At 40.0% G+C, this 24,840-nt stretch overlaps 2 protein-coding genes across 6 annotated transcripts in view; one reads left to right on the top strand and one right to left on the bottom strand.

The window, feature by feature from the left end:
* The window catches only part of mol (dual oxidase maturation factor 1 mol), a 76,300-nt gene extending 66,463 nt beyond the window's left edge, over positions 1–9,837 (top strand). For 4 of the 5 annotated variants that reach the window (XM_069333934.1, XM_069333933.1, XM_045754148.2 and 1 more), the window contains exons 4-6: positions 7,199–7,550; positions 7,721–7,932; positions 8,157–9,837. In XM_069333934.1, the coding sequence (XP_069190035.1) occupies positions 7,199–7,550; positions 7,721–7,932; positions 8,157–9,007 (1,415 nt within the window). In that variant the 3' untranslated portion in view covers positions 9,008–9,837. The remainder of the gene's footprint in view (positions 1–7,198; positions 7,551–7,720; positions 7,933–8,156) is intronic. The other variant, XM_045754149.2, reaches the window with a different exon arrangement.
* Positions 9,838–19,396: 9,559 nt separating this feature from the next.
* Positions 19,397–24,840, bottom strand: part of LOC123765584 (uncharacterized) — a 33,522-nt gene continuing 28,078 nt past the window's right edge. The window contains exons 20-23 of the mRNA XM_069333936.1: positions 24,607–24,808; positions 24,140–24,329; positions 21,662–21,824; positions 19,397–20,700 (exon numbers count right to left, since the gene is read on the bottom strand). Of these exons, the coding sequence (XP_069190037.1) occupies positions 19,537–20,700; positions 21,662–21,824; positions 24,140–24,329; positions 24,607–24,808 (1,719 nt within the window). The 3' untranslated portion in view covers positions 19,397–19,536. The remainder of the gene's footprint in view (positions 20,701–21,661; positions 21,825–24,139; positions 24,330–24,606; positions 24,809–24,840) is intronic.

Genomic DNA, 24,840 nt, shown 5'->3' on the forward strand with positions numbered 1-24,840 from the left:
GTGCAGTGATGTTGAGAGTGTGGGTCATCCTTGGTGCAGTGATGTTGAGAGTGTGGGTCATCCTTGGTGCAGTGATGTTGAGAGTGTGGGTCATCCTTGGTGCAGTGATGTTGAGAGTGTGGGTCATCCTTGGTGCAGTGATGTTGAGAGTGTGGGTCATCCTTGGTGCAGTGATGTTGACAGTGTGGGTCATCCTTGGTGCAGTGATGTTGAGAGTGTGGGTCATCCTTGGTGCAGTGATGTTGACAGTGTGGGTCATCCTTGGTGCAGTGATGTTGAGAGTGTGGGTCATCCTTGGTGCAGTGATGTTGACAGTGTGGGTCATCCTTGGTGCAGTGATGTTGAGAGTGTGGGTCATCCTTGGTGCAGTGATGTTGAGAGTGTGGGTCATCCTTGGTGCAGTGATGTTGAGAGTGTGGGTCATCCTTGGTGCAGTGATGTTGAGAGTGTGGGTCATCCTTGGTGCAGTGATGTTGAGAGTGTGGGTCATCCTTGGTGCAGTGATGTTGACAGTGTGGGTCATCCTTGTGAAGTCGTTACCAATGTACATCATCCACGGCGGCCCAGTCTGTGTACTTCTAGGACAACATCAGCGGTGCCACGAGTCATCAATCATGTACGCGTCCGTTGACGAAGCCTGTACATCTTAACTCTCAATGATGGCGACTTATTCTGAATTTATTAAAAAGTTTATCACCTCCAAAAGCAGCACGAAGTTGGCCACAATAATAACACCGTTAGGGTTGAGAACTTTCCAACAACCTCGTATACTGTATAATAAATACAGACTCAGCTGCCATAATTGAAGAAAGATGTATAGGCTTCGTAAGAGAATAAGCGATTGATGAGTCCTGGTCTTCAAGAACAAGTGAAGGTGTCATTGGGAAGACACGAGAGATGTCACACACACACACACACACACACACACACACACACACACACACACACACACACACACACACACACACATACATACATACATACATACATACATATATATATGCTTTTCTGTTTTAATCTATTATCAGACCATTGTGAAAAACGGGGAACACGCCAGGTGGCAACACCAAAGAGGCTGTAATTGTTGTATATATTTACCTGGAGAACTATTGTTGGCATCATGACCAGCACACTAATGGGGGTGTGGTGGGTGGCAGGTGTGGGTGTGGTGGGTGGGGGGAATGGTCGGTAGAGGGTGGGGGAGTGGACTGTAGTGGTGGGAGGGGGTGGGAGAGGGAGAGAAACATTATGAAGGAAGGGGAGAAGCTTACGAGGAGTGTGTGAGGGAAGGAGCAAGGGAGAGAGGAAGGTCTGCGTGCTTGCTGTGGCCTTCGTGTTGACAATAAAGGAATGGTTTTAGGCTAGGCTGGGCTGGGAGAGAGGGGGGGATGGGGGGGTTAATTGCCACAAGTGTAGATGTGGTGATGGAAGAGGGGAGGTGAGGGGTGGTGGGAGGGGAAGTGAGAGGGGGTAGTGAGAGGGGAGGTGAGAGGTGGTGAGAGACGAAATACGTGGTAATTAAAGCGTTAAGTAACTTGAATAATAGAAAACGCACCCATTGCTTTATCATAATTATTCTCATTAACATTTTAATTTTGATAATTTAATTGTTTAGTTCCCACGATAGGAGCAACACCAGTTGCGTACTATAATTATAATATTCGTTACTTCCTGCTCACAAGACGTTCTCTACCAGAAAGATTACTGGAACCTGTTTACCTGGGAGACAATCAGCCAGGTCTTTCCCACTCTTCTAAATAATTCGTAGAATTGAATCTTTTTCGCCCGTCGGTCTATAGGGGGTGACCCCCTCTCCGTCGGTCTAATGCATAGTCCCAAGGGAGTATAACGCATATACTCTGTGCCTGTAACATATACTCTGTGCCTGTAACATATAAAACAGAACAGCCATGATTGTCCACGAGTAATGGAGATGTTGGGTGCCTGAGTTCTGTGTGACACATTTATCCTCAAGGTTATGATATAATGCCTGTTATTTCCTTCTCCCTTAATGCTTCCTCTGCTCTTGCCTCTACCTCTGCCTGCCTCCCAACCACTACCAAAGCTACAGTCACTGCCACCTATCCGTATAACACACACACTATCGCCACCACTACCTCCACTCCACTATCCACCACTATCCCCCCACCATTACCACCATAAACAATCATCACCACCATCCTCGCATACCACCAAATATTACTACCACCTTCCTCCCCCCCCCTACCTACCAACCACCAACCATCATCCCTACCACAACCACCACTAACCATCATTACGATCACCACCAGCATCCCCCACCACCACTGCTTAGAAACAGTACCATTGGGAGATGAGGACTCCCTCACCGTCAATCATACACCGTTGCTCGTTCACAGTTGGCCTACTTGACAGGTGAAAAAGCAAGTGAAGGTTTCAGAGCCACTCCATCCTAAATACTAGAGGAGGGGGAGAGGTGTAAACACACTTTGGTTTCCTCATATGCTTCTTGAGTAGGATTGGAGTGCTTTAGTTGTGTGTGTGTGTGTGAACTTCTAATATCCATTTACCGGTTATTCTGAAGGAATTCTGCAGTATAATTCGGGTTCAAGTTTCAGATGGAAAACGAATTCGTGGCATGACGAGTCGATCCTTTCTGTCTCAGGAATTTGTGTCAATACCGCGGAGAGAATATAAGTTGTTATAACCGAATCGTGAAGTTGGTGCACACTGGTGATGTTGTGATGTTACACACACACACACACACACACACACACCCTGCTGATTGACAGTTGAGAGGCGGGACCAAAGAGCCCGAGCTCAACCCCCGCAAGCACAATTAGGTGAGTACAATTAGGTGCGTACACACACACACACACATACACACATTTTTCAAATTAAGAGCAGTAAATAAAAGACAACTTAATGACTACATGAAGAAATTGTCGAGCTCAATTCGATACATAATTATAAATATAAATAACAAAAGAAAAACGAGAAAGACAAAAAAATAAGAGTCGCTGCATTGAAAAATACTTATAATCAACAGGCGGGGCTGAACAGCTAACGCTAGACCCCCCCCCCCCAACAAAAAAGCCACATCTAGACTAGTACCAACCCCCACAAAAAAAAAGATAACCCCCCCTAAACTTTACCTCTTTCCTTTGTGTTCATTTGTCACCGCTGATCGTCCTTTTGGCGCGCGCGGGAAAAATAAATCGAGCTAAGAAACATCAGAGCATTTTGTGGGAAAGTTCTGGCGTAAGAGTTGAGTTGAGGTTAATGAATACGCCGAGTCGTGACTCGGTGTTTGTTGATGGTTATTATCACCGGTGTTCCGGCACTGTATACGCATTAAGAAAGAGGGGAGGGGGGGTTCGATGCTATTTATTGCGTCTAGCGTATAGGGACTCGTGGTGCGACAAAAAACAAAAGAGCATGTCCTTGAAGGCATTGTTTAATTGACTTCCTGGTTGGTGGCAACCACTACGGGAGTGTTTTTATAGAGCGCTGCTATTATTCCGCTCGTGTGCTCTGGGATTTTGTTTATTCATAAGTGCTTTACTATTAGCTTTTTTTTTCTTTCTTCTAGATTATTGCGTATATAAAGCCATCAGACAAGATGGTATAGACCAGTTCACAAGGTTATATACACTGAGATGTATACCGCACTTCTCGGTGTATATACATTGAGAGGTATATACTCGGTAATATATATACTGGGTGTCTATACTCCGAGAGCAGAGTTTTTACTTACTGGTTGGTCAGTAACCTACTGTATTGGCCTTAATAACCTCCGCTGCGGGTGCTAGGCCTTAAGTCCAACACCAAACGCGTTCACCTTGCGGGAAGTTCCCCTCCTTCTCCTTAACACAACAACCCCGTCACTCAGGCTACCTACCTCGCGGGCGCTCAACACACGCTGCGAGACAGCCACAGTGAGCCTGCAGTATCTCCTTTTGTTTTTAACCCACAGAGAATATAAATACACTCAGAAGGAAAATGGAGGAGGGGATACTTCAGAATATTAGCCTGTCGGCGACATATTTTTTTAGGGTGTGGTTGGCGGGAGATAAGAGAGAGAGAAAGAGGGTGTCCGAGGGGCCAACTTGGCTATTTTTAACTGTGTGTAGTCATGCTCAGCTCGCTGAATAAAGGACACGTTTGGCCGTGAGTTTCTCGAGTATTTGGGAGCGTGAGAATGAGCGGGCAACGAAGCGTGTTGTCCTTGATGGATAGGACAGAATTGCTTTCCGAACAAAAAAAAAAAAAGCCTAAGAGAGAAATTTAGCACTGATGCAAGTTAATGCTTTGGATTGGGGTCAACGCGGAATCTAATCACAATTAAAGGAATTCACACATAATATTTTGCAGGTGTTCAGGTAGCAAGCACTTGAGTTTTCTATAAGCCAATCGGCGGCCATGTGTGTGTTTTCTGGCGTGCATGCACATGTCCGTTTCGCCGTGTTAGTATATATATATATATATATATATATATATATATATATATATATATATATATATATATATATATATATATATATATATATATATATATATATATATATATATATATATATATATATATATATATATATATGTCGTACCTAGTAGCCAGAACGCACTTCTCAGCCTACTATGCCTATGCAAGGCCCGATTTGCCTAATAAGCCAAGTTTTCCTGAATTAATATATTTTCTCAAATTTGTTTCTAATGAAATGATAAAGCTACCCATTTCGTTATGTATGAGGTCATTCTTTTTTAATTGAAGTTAAAATTAACGTAGATATATGACCAAACCTAACCAACCCTACCTAACCTAACCTAACCTATCTTTATAGGTTAGGTTAGGTTAGGTAGGTTAGGTAGTCGAAAAAACATTAATTCATGAAAACTTGGCTTATTAGGCAAATCGGGCCTTGCATAGTAGGCTGAGAAGTGCGTTCTGGCTACTAGGTACGACATATATATATATATATATATATATATATATATATATATATATATATATATATATATATATATATATATATATATATATATATATATATATATATATATATATATATATATATATATATATATAATATATATATATATATATATATATATATATATATATATATATATATATATATTTACATATAAATATATGTACAGTGAATATATATGAACAGTGAGAGTTTCTGCATCTGAGTGTGACCACAGTCATCTGTGTGTGCGCGTGCGCGACTTGTAGCACACTACTGATTCATGTGTGTGTGTGTATACTCACCTAGTTGTGCTTGTGGGGGTTGAGCTTTGGCCCCGCCTCTCAACTGTCAATCAACTGATGTACAGATTCCTGAGCCTACTGGGCTTTATCATATCTATATTTGATAATAGGTTTGGCGTAATATCAACTAGATCTCTGTCCGTTTCGTGAAGGACTTCATCTCCCATTCGGTATCCAATGTCTGGCCTCCTATTTCCTCCTCCTAGTTTCATTACCTTACATTTACTTGGGTTGAACTTTAGTAGCCATTTGTTGGACCATTCCTTCAGTTTGTCTGGGTAATCTTGTAGCCTCTTACTATCTTCCTGTCTTGATCCGCCTCATAATTTTTGCATCATCAGCAAACATTGAGAGGAACGAGTCAATTCCTTCTGGGAGATCATTTACGTATATCAGAAACAGTATAGGTTCAAGGAGTGATCCATGTGGGACTCCACTGGTGACTCCTCGCCACTCCGAGACCTCACCGCTCACAGTGTCCTGTTGCTTGGTATTCCCTTATCCAGTGGAGTACTTTTCCTTTAGAGTGTGTGTGTGTGTGTGAGTGTGTGTGTATTCACCTAGTTGTATTCACCTAGTTGTACTTGCGGGGGTTGAGCTCTGCTCTTTCGGCCTGTCTCTCAACTGTTTCTACTACTACTATTTTTTCCTACACCACACACACACACACACACACACACACACACACACACACACACACACACACACACACACACACACACACACACACACACACACACACACCAGGAAGCAGCCCGTGACAGCTGATTAACTCCCAGGTACCTATTTTACTGCTAGGTAACAGGGGCATAGGGTAAAAGAAACTCTGCCCATTGTTTCTCGCCGACGCCCGGGGTTGAACCCGGGACCACAGGATCACGTATCCAGCGGGCTGTCCGCTCGGCCACCGGCTCCACAATGGTTCCACGGCGGTGTGTGTGTGTGTGTGTGTGTGTGTGTGTGTGTGTGTGTGTGTGTGTGTGTGTGTGTGTGTGTGTGTGTGTGTGTGTGTGTGTGTTATTTTCAGGACGGTGTGAATGGTCTCTTCCTGTGTGCAGGCGACCTTAAGGGAGAATTACGCGCCTGGAGAGGAGATTTACGATGTAATAATATAGTGTCTGATACTGTGGAACGTGAGTCTTGAGTTAAGGCGCTCACGCCCTGTGTTGAGCGACGTCCAGGCCGCCCCTCCCTTGTCTGGAACGTCAAGGGGGGGGGCAGTATATAGCTCCCTACCACAGCTTTGTTGGCAGTACCCGCAGCATAGGTTCAAATCCTCCAAACGGTTTGTACTGATTTTCTCTGTTAAATTCCTAGTTGTGTCTTGGGGAAGTTGGCTGTTGTTGTGGTGATGGTGGTGGTTGTTGTGGTGATATGGTTGTTGTTGTGGTGATATGGTTGTTGTTGTGGTGGTTGAGCCCTGCCTGAGGCCACAAGCCTCGCTGAGTTAACTTCAGAGATAACAGCAACACCGATAGACTTCCCATTCTTTATGTTGTATTTTTAAATATAATGGATTTTTATGTTGTGAAACATTTTTTGTTATAATTATTCCATGCAAATTCTATTTTTTTTATGGTGGATTAGCATTAAAAATTTGTATTTACACTTGAGAAAGCAATACAGGATATAGAAAAGCTCTTTTCCTATCTTTGTCTGAGCTTTAGACATTGTTTACCACACACGTTGGCGTTTTGCCCCACTAACGTGCACCCTGTCTCCTGCCCCACTAACGTGCTCCGTGCCTCCTGCCCCACTAACGTGCCCCGTGTCTCCTGCCCCACTAACGTGCCCCGTGTCTCCTACCCCACTAACGTGCCCCGTGTCTCCTACCCCACTAACGTGCCCCGTGTCTCCTGCCCCACTAACGTGCCCCGTGTCTCCTGCCCCACTAACGTGCCCCGTGTCTCCTACCCCACTAACGTGCTCCGTGTCTCTCCACAGTATGCAACGTGGGCTCGTCGTGGCATGTTGCTCACGGCGTCATCAGGTCGTCGTACCGAGCCTTCTCCCGCGAGAAGATCGACGCCACTCTGGGCGTCGCCATCGGCCTCGACCACGCCAACGTCACCATGAGGGTCATACCCCAGCACAACCGCAGCCTCGATATCAACTTCAACGAGCGCTTCCACTGGATCCAGCCCACCGACATGCGTAAACACTACCGCGAGGCGCTGGTCAAGGGCCTGCCCTACCCTATTCTCACGGTGGCAGAGTACCTCACGCTCGACAACGAGGGCTTCGCCTGGGGGAGGTACTACCGCATCGCAGGATACTACACCAGCATCTTCCTCTGGTGAGCTCCTATACTACAACCCCTTTGCCATATATATATATATGTGTATATGTATGTACATATCCTTACTCCATGTCCTCGCCCTGAGGCTACAGGTAGCTCAAGCTACGTCTCACACTTGCACCATGTGGCAATATCCTTCGTCTCACTCTAACATTTGTTACCTGCAGGTCGGCCTTCGCGTCGTGGCTGCTGATGAACGTGCTGCTGGTGAACGTGCCCCGCTACGGCGCCTACACCATGATGGTGACGGGGCTGCTGATGGGGCTCTCCAACCTCGTCTTCTACCTCCTCATGCCCCCGAAGCCCCTCGACATGCGCTTCGAAGAAACCACCCTCACCTTCCGCCTGGGCTGGTGCTTCTGGCTCTCACTCGTTGTCGGTGAGTGTGTCCCCGTCCTCGTGCGCATTGCTATCAGAATTATAACTGCGACACCTGAGGAATGAAAGACTTAATTATTATTGTATATTTACAATCTACTTATAATCTTATCACTAGCATTTTCCCGGTCATTAAAGTCAATCTGAAAAACTACTCAACATTTTATTTTTATTTCCGAAAGTGATTGTAAGCATGTTGCTCATCCACTTGTTTCCCTCCCACAGGATGTCTTGTGACCATATCAGGGCTAATCGTATCAATGTTGGACTGCATCTATCCACACAAATTCTCCACTATTCTGGAGGTTGACTTCGACACGCCCTACGACCGTCACATCATCATTGAAGACTCCCACGACACGAGGAAACGTCGATTCAAGATTCCCCGCTTGGAGGAGCCACTCAACGCTGGACTCAACGCCGGTTCCAGACTTCTCAGGCGACTGTCCAAGCGAGGGAAGGAGACTACCGAAGAGAATGAGCCCAAGATCACCCCTGGCATCGACAACCACGCTTTTGAGATGGAGCCTCCAAAGGCTCCTTGGAAATATCCTAACTTCATGATGCGAACAGATTCCAAAAAATCGACAAAATCTGTAAACTTCCGGTCGGCGTCGCAAAGATCACAACAATTCCTGGACATCCCGCAACTGCCGGACTACGAAGAAAAAGTCAAACCCTTCCAGCGATCAGACTCTAAACAGAGCAGCATGTCGTCTATATCTGTGGCGTCCTCGCCCAAGAGTGTCAACTTTGAGGACCCGGCGCTGCCAGGACCCAGCGTCCATCCTGGTGGAGCCGAGGCTGTCCCTGAAGTCACCATACTTCGGCAGGATTCCAGCCAATCAGTAGCGTCATCCTCCTCTTCCTTTGGTTTAGGGATGCTTTCTCGGAACCCAAGTGTCCGTAGAATCTCCAACGAGGAAAATAATCACCCTCCAGTGGCGAGAAACAACTCCGGCAATATAATTGTGTTCCACCGCACAGACTCTCGCGGCCAGTTACAGAGGTACGACTCACTCTCACGCAACAGTGTGTACAGAATACAGCCAGACACTGACGAACCGTTACAGTAAACGCATTTCTGTAATAATAATAATAATAAAAAAAATAATGGCTAGAACCTTCTTACAGTTGGATAATAATAATATTCACAGTTCACGACTAAACTATAAACTGTACACAAGTTTGCTTTAAATCATATAATTTCCCCAAATTACTTGATAACCTTTAAATTGTTGCATAACAATACGGTCACATAGCTACATTTTAAATAATTACTTACCTGACTTAAATAATTGTTAACTTTTGGCGTTGGCTTAACTTGGCCAAAGCCAAAAAAAAAAGAAAATGGGAAAGAAAATAAGATATAATGTAGGGTAAACTTGTGATAAGCTTATGGATTCAACCTGGAAACTTTCACCGATACAGCGATAACAGTGTCGCCTTATTCACCGTACACAGTTAACGTAAACACTCTGGTATAGTGCTATAACCTCCGGATGGTAATTTAGCAGATACTAATTTGACTTTCATTCTCATTCCAGGTTGAATGGTGAAGTCGTAGAAATCCAGACTGACGATTCGACAGATATGTGGTGAATCCTCGAGGGTTCGTGTGTGAAAAATCCGGCTTAAATTATATATTTATGAAGGAGTCACGCCGATGCTCTCTTGTTTACCCGAAGTCCAAATAACAATTTTGTGTTATTTTTATTTACTCGTTACCAGTGGGTAAATTATGACTTTACCCATTATTTGTGGGCAATTCGTCTCTTGTGGACTTAAGAGAACACGAGAGTTAATGGATAATTCCAGTAGCTCGGATGCTGTATAAATTTGTATGGCTTCCGAAGTGAAACTCAGTGATTAATATGTACACGAATATATATATATATATATATATATATATATATATATATATATATATATATATATATATATATATATATATATATATATATATATATATATATATACATATATATATACACATATATATATATATATATATATATATATATATATATATATATATATATATATATATATATATATATATGAAAATAAATAAGAAGTGATATTATGATTAGAGAAAATATTTACGTTCTCGCGAACTTTTAAAGTATTTGTATGGTGGGCTGCAACCATCCTGTTCCTGGTGATGTTCTAAGTAATTTATTGCAAGCAACATTTAATGAGACAGTGTTCAGCCGTGTGAACAAGCTCAAGTTTCAGTATTTGTTGACACACGCAGTGTCCGTGAGATTAGTATAGTCAAGAAAGATATATGTGCCACATAGCGTGGGCATCTTTTAAAAGATTGTGCACAACTTTGAACTCCCGTGAAAAAAGCATTCCCATACTCTTCGTATGTCGTCTACACAGTAAATGACATGAGGAAAACAGCCAGTGCGTTATTAAGGCTGAAAACAAGGCAACCTGAATGATAAAAATAAGATTACAGTATAATCAACAGACATATTTGTATTTACCGCGTCTGTACTCTCTATTGTGCATGATACCTGCAGTTGCTTGAAGGATTCTTCTTCTTTATGGTACGTGCAGTTTGCGTGAAGGTCTTCTCCTCCCGATGACTGCAAGGATTCTTCTGGTGAGGAGTTGTCAAGTCTCTGACGATGACATCTGGGGAGAGTTGATTACGTCGCTTCTTCACCGGTTCAAGGGAACATCCTGGAATCGTCTCTACAGCAGACAACCCAGAGTCATCTCTTCAAAAGACATGCTAAAAGCAAAACTCCTTAATTTCGACTATTTTTTTTATATAGTGAAGAAAATAATACAGTTATTGCCACTTGAACCGCAGACTAGGCTGCATTCACAGGTGCAAAACAATAAAAAATAGCTTGTGTGGCAGATGAAGTCTTCTTATGTGTAGAGCTTTAATTTCCTTTTCATTTGCAAAGTTGCTGATTGTCAAAACTACATTGCCATTTTATGCCCTGACATATGTATATTATGCCCTCACATATGTATATTATGCCCTGACATGTATAATAAACCATTTTGTATATATTATTTTCTTTAATTGATGCCAAATAAAAAAAAATCCATACACACTCATGCCATAAACAAAATTTGCCTCGGAAAAAACCCCACAGCATATAAGCTCATACTCCTCAGCAATAATCAACAAAGTTATGAGAATGTAGTCGATGTGCTGAGTCTGGCGACCATGAAGTCACTGCTCACGTTTGGTGGTTGAAGTCTCAAAATACGGAATTCTTTGTCACCATAATGTTTATTATACTAATTATTCAGAGTAAAGATAGATGGTGTTTAAAACACCAGCCACACCTTAATGATGTATATCCTTATCGTTCATCCGCTCACCTCTGCTACAAATTTCGGGACTGTTGCTAAAAAAAAAATACCGTTTTCTGTGATAAATGTTTTGAATTTACCTGAGGGCTACTATTTTTCTAATGCCCTCGACGAGGACATGAAGCCGGCGGCTTGTCATAAGTCCCCTCATTTGTCGTGGTTATTTTTTCAAGCTGGGTTTTAAAAGTCAGCAGTGTTTGGCACTAATGGCTGATAGGCGGGTCCGTTATCAAGTCGTGCAGGGAAATAGTAGAAGAGAAGGTCAATATATAAGAATATGAGGTGATAGGCGAGAAGTTAACAAGTATACCATATAGGAACTAGAGATAGACAACTGCAGAAGGCTTGATAGCGAAGAGAACGAGGAGAAATAAAGATAAAACTGAAAGCAACAGAAGAGAAAGAAAATAAAGAGAACCTGTATATGAGTTACAGCTAATTCAGATCACGCGTGTTAAGTAATTATCAAAAGATTACGTTTGTTAAAGTTAGAGCATTTATCTATGTACTGAGAAAGGCAAGAGTCGACAAAGCCAGACTGAGGTTAGTACTGCACATATTGTGTATGAGAACCTATTCAACGAAGCTGTGAAGAGCAGGAAAGATTATTTAAGAAGACTAATCCATAGGATGATTAGAGCCCCTAATTTACCCGGAGAGCGTTGTTTGTGTCTGCAGACTTAACTCTTCTTTTGTCTTCTTTTAGTTTGACATTAAGCATACAGGGTAGTATAGGCATCCATCAGTCTCAGGAGACTCTATAGAAGATCATGTAATCGTACGTTAGTTTATGGCCACGCCCTGTGGCACATACTGGCACATAGTGCCGCATACTGGCACATAGTGCCACATACTGGCACTAACATGCATCTTAGGCCAAATATGCAACTTGTAGCGCAAGTCAGCGCAGTCGGTTCACAACCAAAAATTCTCGGATTTGATTCTTGAGGTAAGACAAAGATGCACCTGCAAATACCCAAGGACAAACACGCTCCCTAGACAAAATACGCTCCTTAAACAACTACGATTCCTAAATCAATACGTCCCCCTAAGACGTATAAAGACATGCTAAAAGCAAAACTCCTTAATTTCGACTATTTTTTTTATTTAGTGAAGAAAATAATGCAGTTATTGCTACTTGAACCGCAGACTAGGCTGCATTCACAGGTGCAAAAAAAATAAAAAATAGCTTGTGTGGCAGATGAAGTCTTCTTATGTGTAGAGCTTTAATTTCCTTTTCATTTGCAAATGAAGCACGCATCCAAGACCAAATAGGCTCCATTGACCAAATATGCGCCTTGAATAAATACGCATCCGAGACCTGCAGTGAAAATTGATCGTCCAAGTGGTTGGGCACCATTCCTTTTCCCCGTCCCATCACAAACCCTTATCCTGACCCCTTCCAAGTGCTATATATAGTCGTAATGACTTTACGCTTTCTCTTGATAGTTCCCTCCCTTCCCTGCAGTGAAAATTCTACATTATTGACCACTAAACTGATTCCAGTAAAACTTAGCAATGTGGACAATATATTTTTGGTACACTTCGGTCGTATGTCGAAACAGCAGTGAAAGGACCCGCAGGCGTTGTTGAAGCAAGGTTGTTGCAGCTCTTCATGTCTCATAAAAAATATAACTACCAATGTAAATAAATTTGAAGACTATGCGAGAAAAAATGTAATTCTATATTTTTTTTTATATAAATATTTTTGAGACTGCAAGTTGGAACAGAAAAAGTTGCAACTGTTGGGTATTTCTTTCTTTGTATTGGCAGATGACATTGTACTTGAAGCTAGTTAAAACTCTTTGATCTTCAAAACTTTGGCATGTTTTGCTAAATGACCATGAAAATGTACTTACTGTGTTGTCTCAATTAGCGTAAGTGATCAATACCCCAACATACCCATACTGGTATGACAAAAAAAACTGCCATTAAGGTAAGCTTATTTCGTTCCACTTACGTTTAAAAGCAAACATTAAGTTTCTTGAATGCCAAAGTTGAACATTTTAAATGTACTTAATAAGATGACCAGCTACACTAAATTCTGAGCCTGGTAACTACGAAATTCAGTCCCCACATATAGGTCTTCATATACCAACTCAACTACACATATAGACATTATCTTCGATACATTTAAAACTAACATAAATACAGGTATTAAATCCCTTTTACTTATTTTAGTAGCAATATGCAATGCTGCTGCTATTCAATTCAATGCTTCAATTTTTATCTCTGGAAGAAAATATACGCAAAATTATAGGCAAGTACAAATCAGAAATACCTCTCGTAGTCCATATTAATGAATCCACAATTGCTAAACCAGCATCCATTAAAAAAAACTGCATCATCTCGGGTTATGTAGTAAGTTCAGGCTTGTCCAATAGGTCTCTGATGTCAGTCGTGCGACGGCTGGTTGAGTGTTGTCCGACGTACAGCAGCTGACTTGGGTGTTGTTAGTTGTAAGACGGCTACAACCTGTCCTCAGGGAGGAAATACGCTCACGGGAATGGATTGAAAACGACTACATAATTAGTGCATTTATCTACTCTTTATCCGAGTAGGTTAGTAGGTAGGTTAGGTTAGGTTAGGTTAGGTTAGGTTAAGGTTTGATTAGGTTAGATGAGGTTTCATTATGTTTGGTTACGTCAATACGGTGTAGGATAGGTTGAACTATCCAGGTGGTCTGACCGGGGTGTGGTTTCTCATGGTAATGGACTTGGTCTGTGGACGAGCTCGCTGTCAGTCATGCGACGGCTGGTGTGGCCAGGCCATGGAATACCTCAAGGACACATTGTCTTTCCTCGTGGACTCCAGGGATGGCTACAGCTCACTGAATTTCTCGGTAATAGTTTGAGAACATCTCTAGCACCATAATAACGATCGAGGTTGTTGACTCTATAAACACAACATTAACCTCGGGTTGGATACACAAATCTCTGCTCAGCTTCCCAATAGGAAGAGTAGTGTATGAGGGTAGAGGGCCCTGTAGCTCAACAGAACAAGTCTTCACCACGAGAGGACACAAAACACTTCCACTGTATACGCCTTGCGGATCCTCGATGAACGCAGTCCCTTCCCCCCCCCCCCCCCCGTCTCGCCATGGCAGGCAGTTGTCAGGTCGGGCGTGTCTAAAAACTTGTCCTTGGTGCCCCGTTGGCAATGAAGAGTTCGTTCTATTATGTATCTTGTGTATCATATTTGCACTCTTTTTTTTTCTAACGATTTTATAATTTTAACATCAATATAGTTGTTATCTACGGATGCTATTCTTCCGTCTCTCTCAATTTTACTTATATTTCACACCTCTTGTCTCTTCATTATTCCATACCCTTTCCTGCTTCCATTCATAAGAACATAAGAACATAAGAACAAAGGTAACTGCAGAAGGCCTATTGGCCCATGCGAGGCAGCTCCTATTCTATAACCACCCAATCCCACTCATATACTTGTCCAACCCGTGCTTGAAACAATCGAGGGACCCCACCTCCACAATGTTACGCGGCAATTGGTTCCACAAATCAACAACCCTGTTACTGAACCAGTATTTACCCAAGTCTTTCCTAAATCTAAACTTATCCAATTTATACCCATTGTTTCGTGTTCTGTCCTGTGTTGATACTTTTAATACCCTATTAATATCCCCCCGGTTATGTCCATTCATCCACTTGTAAACCTCTATCATGTCACCCCTAACTCTTCGCCTTTCCAGTGAATGCAACTTAAGCTTTGTTAATCTTTCTTCATATGAAAGATTTCTAATTTGGGGAATTAACTTAGTCATCCTACGCTGGACACGTTCAAGTGAATTTATATCCATTCTATAATATGGCGACCAAAACTGAACTGCATAATCTAAATGGGGCCTAACTAGAGCAAGATATAGCTTGAGAACCACACCAGGTGTCTTGTTACTAACGCTGCGATTAATAAATCCAAGTGTCCGATTTGCCTTATTACGAACATTTATGCATTGATCCTTTTGTTTTAAATTCTTACTAATCATAACTCCCAGATCCCTTTCGCAATCCGACTTCGCAATCACAACACCATCTAGCTCATATCTTGTAACTCTATCATCATTACCTAACCTCAGAACTTTACATTTATCAGCATTAAACTGCATCTGCCAATCCTTTGACCATTTCAAAACCCTATCTAGATCAACTTGAAGTGATAGTGAGTCCTCCTCCGAATTAATTTCCCTACCGATTTTCGTATCATCGGCAAATTTGCAAATGTTGCTACTCAAACCTGAATCTAAATCATTTATATATATTATAAACAACAGAGGTCCCAGGACAGAGCCTTGAGGCACTCCACTTACAACATTTTCCCACTCTGACTTGATTCCATTTATACTAACTCTCTGTTTCCTTTGGTATAGCCATGCCCTAATCCAGCTTAATATAGCACCCCCAATACCATGAGACTCTATCTTTTTAATCAGTCTTTCATGTGGCACTGTATCAAAAGCTTTGCTAAAGTCAAGGTATACAACATCGCAATCCTTACCACTATCAACTGCCTCAACAATGCTAGAATAAAAAGATAACAAATTTGTTAAACATGAACGGCCATTTATAAAACCATGTTGCGACTCAATTATTAATTTATGTTTTTCAAGATGAAGACGAATTTTATTTGCTATTATAGATTCGAGTAACTTTCCCACAATAGACGTTAGGCTAATTGGTCGATAGTTAGACGCAAGTGATCTATCTCCTTTCTTAAAAACTGGTATCACATTAGCAACTTTCCAAAACTCCGGCACTCTGCCTGACTCTATTGATTTATTAAATATGGTTGACAGTGGGTCACAAAGCTCCTCTTTGCATTCTTTAAGCACCCTGGCAAACACTTCATCCGGCCCTGGGGATTTGTTTGGTTTGAGTTTTACTATTTGTTTAAGAACATCCTCCCTGGTAACTGTTAAACTCGTCAACCTGTCCTCGTCCCCACCCACATAGACTTGTTCGGCTGAAGGCATATTGTTAAGTTCCTCTTTAGTAAATACAGATACAAAATATTTATTAAAAATACTACTCATCTCTTCATCACTATCTGTTATTTGACCTGTCTCAGTTTTTAATGGACCTATCCTTTCCCTAGTCTTAGTACGATATAACTGAAAAAACCCTTTAGGATTTGTCTTTGCTTGCCCTGCTATGCGAACTACATAGTTTCTTTTTGCTTTCCTTATCTCTTTTTTAACATTTCTAACCAGTTGTACGAATTCCTGTTCTAAAGTGACCTCCCCATTTTTAATCCTTTTGTACCAAGCTCTCTTTTTACCTATAAGGTTCTTCAAATTCTTTGTTATCCACTTTGGGTCATTAGTATTCGATCTATTCAATTTGTATGGTATACTACGTTCCTGTGCTTTGTTTAGAATATTCTTAAATAAGTTATATATTGAATCCACATCGAAATCCCCATTTAAGTCACCTATCGCTGGGTTCATGTCTCGCTCCAAGACCGGCCCACACCCCATACCCAAGACTTTCCAATCAATTTGACCCAAAAAAATTCTTAGGCTATTAAAATCAGCTTTTCGAAAATCTGGCACTTTAACAGAATTTTCTCCTACTGGTCTATTCCATTCTATGCTAAATCTGATTTCTTTGTGATCACTGCTCCCTAGCTCACTCCCTATTTCGATGTCTTCCATCCATTCATTGGATTCATCCATCCTCCCTATTCTTCTTACCATTAATCTTTTAATATCCTCCTCTTTTCCAGCGCCTTGATCTCTTCCCTCATCCTTTTTTTATTTCCTATATTCACCCACTTATCTCTTAACTAATTTTCTCTCTACTCCTTTCTACATATTTACTCCATTCCCCCACCACTGCCATTTTCCTCAAGTCAGTCCTCTCCACTCTCTCTCTTGGCCCTCTTAGTTCCTCCCCCCCCACACTATATTTCCCCTTAATCTCTCCCCATTATCCTCCTCCTTGGGGTCTCTCCACGCTTGATTGCTTCCTCTTTAATCAACCCATCTCTCTTTCAAGCAACCTTTTCACCTTATTCCATCTCCAAACCCCCCCTTCCCTTCCCTTAAGTCTCGCCCCTAATTATCCCGTTCAGTCACCTTCGGATTTTCCTCTCACCTTGTAAAAGAAAACAAAAAAGGTTTGTCGTTTTTTTGCATGAATCGGCGATAATTCCTGTAGAGGTCCTCCCAGAGGGGTGCGTACCACGGGAACGGCTCCTCCCAGACAAACAGACAGACACAGACAGACAGCACACACATCCATCCAGCTTTACTTTTTTTTTTGTATTAATAACTTCAGTGACGCCAAAGCACATAGAGAGGACCCCACAATATGGTCATCAAGGCAGGACAAATGTGATGTTTATAAAATCGAATTTGCATGATTGTTGGTATTAATAACAATAGTACAACATTTGAACAAAGGAAAGAATTAAGAGAACGGAATCGAAAGGAAGAGTGGACAGGAGGAAGAGTGGACAGGAGGAAGAGTTATAGGGGGACAGGAAAGTGGAGAATGGTGGGTGGAGATAGAGGAGGAAAGAAGAGGAGGAAGGTAATAAGAACTGTGAAAAAAGGAGGAAGAATTCATAGAAAATATATATATAGCAAAATACATGTAAACAATAATCAGGAAAGTTGGCAAATTAATGAAATGTATATAAAATCTAAAGTGAATATAATATCAAGTCAAACGGCGGATACCAGCGAGATCAACCTGCTGATCAGTCATTCAGACCGGACCACTTTTTGTCTAACTCCATGGCTCTAACACAGTATATATATATGTCATACCTTATAGCTAGAACTGCATTACTTGGCCCAGTAAGCAAGGTTTGATTTGCCTAACAGGTAGAATCATTATAATTATATATACTGTATATATATATATTATATATATATATATATATATATATATATATATATATATATATATATATTATATATATATATATATATATATATATATATATATATATATATATATATTTTCAAGAAGAAAAGAAGAAGAAATCAAAAAAGGCAGAAGAAATCATCATTGAGGCATCAGATAGTGAAAATGTAGCCGAGTACCAAATCCGATTACCACTTTTCAGGACACAATCAAACAAATCAGTGGGAAAAAAGGTTACCCACTTTACTTTCTTAATGACAGTGTTTCCATGGGTAACCAAGGCAATCTGTGTATGTGTGTTACATGTGTCACATCTCAGTTAAATAAAGCATACAAAAATATATTTGCAATATATAATTTGCTACAAGTATTACAAACATTCTTTATTCAAATAGGCAACAGATGTGTTTATTTTTTCAATTCGGATATCACTTAGAACTGGCATCTTGACTAGAAAATTATCATTTTTTTTAAATAAAAATGTAATTAGAATAATTACAAAAAAAATTTTACTAATTACTAAAAATAGTAATTAGAATAAATCTGCTTCCATTATTTTGTGGTCTCATTTTCTCCAACTTTCCTAATATTTCATGCTCCTTTCCAAACTGGCTTAGGTCACATGCTCAAAGCATCTGTTAAACAACATTTGAAAAGTGAATTATTTTGTATTGTAGTACAATAGAAGTTTTCCATGTGTTGTGTGTGATGTTATTACTGTCCATTCTTCATACAGCATGTAAAGATTAATAAAAAAAAAAAAACTCATTTCATCAATGAGTAGCATAATATAATCAAGGGTTAAAGTTTCTTCTTGGTGCCTTTCTTAACAGTATTTTAAAGAGCCTTCCTTTTTCATGTTGGAGATGGTACTGGTTTATCAAGCATATTAAATTGGCTCTTCCTTGCTCTTCAACCTTCTCATGATCACTTGTTTTTCTCTTTTCTATCTCAAACTCACTCTCTCACACTCCATATACTACATCCTTTTCTTTTAAATTTCTCGAAGTCTTTTTCTGACAGTAAAATGTTTATTCTTACTTTCAGAGTCAAGAAGTTTTGATTTATTATTAGTACTTTCCTTAGGATTTTAGGATTTTGTTTACGTTTTTGAGATTCTCTATTTGTTGCCGAGACATTTTTCTAGTCTCTCTCGCCCCAAGAGTTGCAACAAAACATTGTGTTTACTCTTAGATTGTAATTTCGGCAAATACATTTTATTTCTCTGCAGTCTCAACTGAGATTTTTTTAACCCTTTTCATTTGTTTTTACTTAGTTTCCCTTTATTTCCTTAATGGTATACTGTGCTTGAAGATTATCCATCACTTTTTGAAAGGCATTTAGGAATATTCTGACAAAATATTTGTTAACTATCAGTATTCACTAAATTGTTTTTTTAACGCTAGCTTTAAAACCTTTCTTGTCTTCATCATCTGCAATTGGGACCCTCTTCTTTTCATTTTCAATATTATTCGTGAAATGTTGTTTTTACTCACCACGCGACACACAGACAATACTCTCCCATTTATTTTCACCTGTTTAATTGACGATTCCCGAAGTCTTCCTTTGTGTGATCCTCGATATAAATATCTCTGTTTTTCACGTATTTGAAGTCGGAGGTTACTCGTAGCACACTCTAAAATCTTTGTCTGGTGGTTTGTAAGTTTGAAGTCTGAAGTATAACAGTATGACTCTCTACCATTTCTTTTGGTACTTAGTATAGGGGAGTCTTGAGCAGCAGGATCTATGTAAGCTGGATAAACAAGCATCTTGGGAATAGTAATGTATTTGACATTAGTAGGAAGTGTATGCTTGACTGGATAATGAAGCTTTAGAATTCTTTTTTGGTGCCCATCTTCTGCTTGACATTCTATCACATTGAAATTATCTTTTTCAGCAATGCTTAAAACTTCCACTAGAATTTTATCCTTCTTTGAAATGTTTGTCATCAATAGATGAAGTATGCGTTTCTTAATTACCTTCTCATCACTTGATTTAACTGTATTTTTTAATTTCCCTTCTGTAACATTATTTGAGATTTCACTTAAGCTCATTAAATTATCTACCGCATTAGAATGTTCAGACACTTGAGAATCCTTAGGCAATACATTGATATTTTCTCTCTCGACAATAGTGGTCCGATTTGTTACGAATACATTAGGCATGTTTTGGTCGAGATTTTGTGAGGAATTTCTATCCCCATACGAAACAAACGAATGACTAACGTTTTTCCTTTCCTTACACAATTTTGTGATGCTGCTTTTATTCTTACAAGAACTAGTTTGTTTAGGCAGAGAGGTCTGTAATAAAGAAACAAGATCAATGTGGTTCTTATATCGTTGGTATCCACCATGTTTTACAACATTTATCATGTAATGCCACTGATTACGACACTGTTTAGCTGTCTTATTATAATTTTCAGCTTTCAGTGCCTCACTGAAAACCTCACTCATAGATATGTCTTGTGAAGAGTTCATCTTCCATTCCATGGCTGACTTTGTTAGAATATCCAATTCTGCCTCACTCCAATCACAGATCTGGAAGTTATGAATACAGTGATAAGAACGACTGATATAACAGAAATTCATATTTAAATTCCTTACCATGACAATTACTACAATAATAATATATCTGGAGAAACTTACTACACTGCCATAGTGCTTGAATGAAGGCGAACAAAGGTGGTAGTGCAAAGAAAATCTGTGAGCAATGTGGAAGCTTGAATGGTCACCAAGTTACATTTGTATAACAAAGTTTCAATAGCCACCTGCCTGTGCACCTGCCCAACCAAGCTAACTCACTCACGAGAGTGGCAAATCTGCCCACCATCCCACCCAATAATTAAACTGTGTTCTTCAGTAATTGCACCTTGGAAACTAACAGTACAGACCTGCACCTAAAAGTTATTCATAGTGATGCAGCTTACTGATTGGTAAGCTGCAGTGGGCCTATTGTCCCAAGTGAGGTGCTTCACCTCACCCCCAGTTATACATATATTTGGCTGCTTTACAATTATAAACACTCTGGCTATTATAATGTTGACAAGGATTAAAGAAACACACCTCTTAGCATCAGGCCATAATAAAACTGTGAAATAAACTTTGTAGTTTTCTTTTCAAGTGAAGAAAAAATAAGAAAAATAAAGATTTGTGCTAGAATCATTAACTGATGATAGTTTTAGCACTAGAGGTGGAATATATTTAAATACTGTACATGTAATTGACCGATTTCTTTCCAATTAACAATAAATGTTGGTGAAAAGCTAGAATTTTTTGTGCTAAAGATACAAAAAACATTACATTTTTATATATAAACATTATATCTGATTTACCAGCTGTATAACTGTACCAGCTTACCAACTACTATAGTACATATACATAATAAAATCTTTTCAGGAACATTGGATTAAGATGTTCATGACAAGAGCCCATTCTAGTGGCTTTTGGAGGCAAATTGCAGAGGATAGCACGGCCAAAATAATGAAGAAAAAGTGCATACCAACTGCCATCCTGGAAGAGGTACAGCATGAAGCCCGTAAGCCTGTAGAGGGCTCGAGTGTCCTTGCCACAAGCCATCAAGGTCTGCACCAAATGGCCCCTCACTACCTTCCTGGACAGTTTCCAGCTGAGCATTGTGAAGTTGTACTAACAGATGCCAAATCCTGAAAAACAAATAGCACAGCACTAAATTCAACCCTTAAACAGCTCCTGTTGTTTTCAGAGGATTGATCCATCTGCCATTTGTGAATGATTTAATGTACCTCTTAAATCTTAGTAATCAAAATTCATATATATTTTATGTGGTTGTCATTCTACACTTAGAATGTTTAGAATGAAAGGTTGTCATTCTAAACTTGGGCAATAGTTTGTATATTGGGAAAATCCTTAAAGCCTTAAGATCCTAATAAATGCCCAGTACCTTCCTGGGTATTTATTAGTAATAAAAAAAAAGTGGCACCATTTCAGGTGAATTTACTGACACTTATGTTTGGAAACATTAATGTTAAGCCATATTTCAAGGACTTTTAAGAGCCAGGAAGATATTTGTGATAAGAAGAAATCTATTGGAAACAGTTTACTTGAAAATTAATTTCCCAAATAGACATCAACATTTCTTCATCTCACTACTGCCAAACTAAAATACTTAGAATTTTTTTTTATAATTTTTCCAACATCAGAAATAAATGTTTTACAATAAAAAATGGAGACAGAATTTAGAATTTTTTGTATGCACACCTAGAAAGGGACCTAAAATGATGTACAGTTTGAGGGTTAATGCAAACAAAATGATTAACAATGCAATAAAATATTTTTAAATTCTTTACCACTCGGTCAATTTCTATTATTCTGCCTTTGTGTTGTTTTGTGTTATATCTGTTTGTGAGTCTCACTAGCTCATGTGTATGTATGTATATGTGTATGTGTGTGTGTGTGTGTGTGTGTGTGTGTGTGTGTGTGTGTGTGTGTGTGTGTGTGTGTGTGTGTGTGTGTGTGTGTGTACTCACCTAGTTGTACTCACCTAGTTGTGTTTGCGGGGGTTGAGCTCTGGCTCTTTGGTCCCGCCTCTCAACCGTCAATCAACAGGTGTACAGATTCCTGAGCCTATCGGGCTCTGTCATATCTACACTTGAAACTGTGTATGGAGTCAGCCTCCACCACATCACCCCCTAATGCATTCCATTTGTCAACCACTCTGACACTAAAAAAGTTCTTTCTAATATCTCTGTGGCTCATTTGGGCACTCAGTTTCCACCTGTGTCCCCTTGTGCGTGTTCCCCTTGTGTTAAATAGACTGTCTTTATCTACCCTATCAATCCCCTTCAGAATCTTGAATGTGGTGATCATGTCCCCCCTAACTCTTCTGTCTTCCAGCGAAGTGAGGTTTAATTCCCGTAGTCTCTCCTCGTAGCTCATACCTCTCAGCTCGGGTACTAGTCTGGTGGCAAACCTTTGAACCTTTTCCAGTTTAGTCTTATCCTTGACTAGATATGGACTCCATGCTGGGTGTGTGTGTGTGTGTGTGTGTGTGTGTGTGTGTGTGTGTGTGTGTGTGTGTGTGTGTGTGTGTGTGTGTGTGTGTGTATGTGTGTGTGTGTGTGTGTAATTACATAAGCGTAGTTACAAGATGAGAACTATGCTCGTAGTGTCCCATCTTCCCAGCACTCTTTGTCCTATGCTGCTTTGAAACTACTGATGGTTTTAGCATCCACCATCTTCTCATTTAATTTTTTCCACCCGTCTATCACTCTTTTTGCAAAAGAGAACTTTCTAATATATTTTTGGTAGCTTTGTTTTCTTACTTTGAGCTTACGACCTTTTGTTCTTGAAGATACAGGTTTCAAGTACTCGTCTTTGTCAATTTTATAGATTCTTGTTACCATTTTGTACATAGTGATCATATATCTTTGTCTTCTATCTTCTACCTTTGGTTTATGCAACACCTTTAGTCTCTCCTCAAAGCTAGTTTTTATTTCTGGAAGCCATTTCGTTGCATGTCTGCGACGTTTCCAGTCTACTGATATACTTCTTGAGATATGGGCACCATTCCGCATATGCAAGACCCATTTAGAGATTATACATCTAGCCATTCATAACCATCCATATATGGTTGTATTGAAATTTCTGTGATAAATCCATGGCTTGCGTGCCATGCCGCAAACAAACACAAACCCGGGGTTAATGTATATAGGCAGGTCAGTTACACATGATGTACTCAAGTGGGCCTAGAGTGCATGGCAGGCAAACTAGGCCTATTGCATTTCATGCCCTACTCTCAACTAGGCCTATTGCATTTCATGCCCTACTCTCAACTTTTTCTAAACAAACATGGTATGAAGGAAAGGAGCAATCCATGTACGAGTCAATCTGTTTAAAAATGGGAAGAGGGTAATTATTGTCAGACTACCATGCACACATATGAATAGAAGTTTGTTTTATACGGTTTGGTCTTTAAAACAACAAACAAGTTAGCAATTACTGGTATGGTGTGAAAGTGTTGGGCCGATGCTGGTAATGCTCATCGAGGAAGTGAGATAGAGAGAGTAGAAGCGGTAGGCGAGGAACACTGTGCAAGGTGAGGCCCTTCATGTCCTTCATCTCGGCCAGCAATACTTCAATCACTTCTTGTTCATCCACATCCAAGTCCTTATCTTCACTAGTCACTGGCTCTGTCAAAGAATAGTTGTGCAAGTGTCATTATGGATATGAAACGGCCAATAACAAAAAATAATGATTTTATTATTTCAGTAAAGTAAAATTATACATATACAAATATACCTTTTAATTTCAATAATTGTTTCATGTCTTTCAATACAGAGATCCTTATCTCATGAAACACTCCTTAACACTTGTCTTTTTTTTTTTTTTTTATAGTGTTCAACTCCTGACATTTGTTCCAATTTCTATTAATCAATTAATGTGTGATTATTACTGTAGTTAGCTTACCAAAATCACATCCTGGAATTATCTCTCTGTAGCCAAACAAGGAATGAATCTTGAAATAAAAAGATGGTCGTCGTCGTTCCCGAATGCTATATTTTTGGTTATAAGCATATGCGGCTTGGTATCCACTGTATAGTTGGTGAAATTTAGAGTAACAACAATTTGCCTCTCTTTGATGACCGCCAGCTTTCATCATTAGACTCACCTGAAACAAAATCTTTGGTAAAGACAAAATAA

The sequence above is a fragment of the Procambarus clarkii genome, chromosome 30 (assembly GCF_040958095.1).
Source record: "Procambarus clarkii isolate CNS0578487 chromosome 30, FALCON_Pclarkii_2.0, whole genome shotgun sequence".
NCBI classification, from domain to species: domain Eukaryota; kingdom Metazoa; phylum Arthropoda; class Malacostraca; order Decapoda; family Cambaridae; genus Procambarus; species Procambarus clarkii.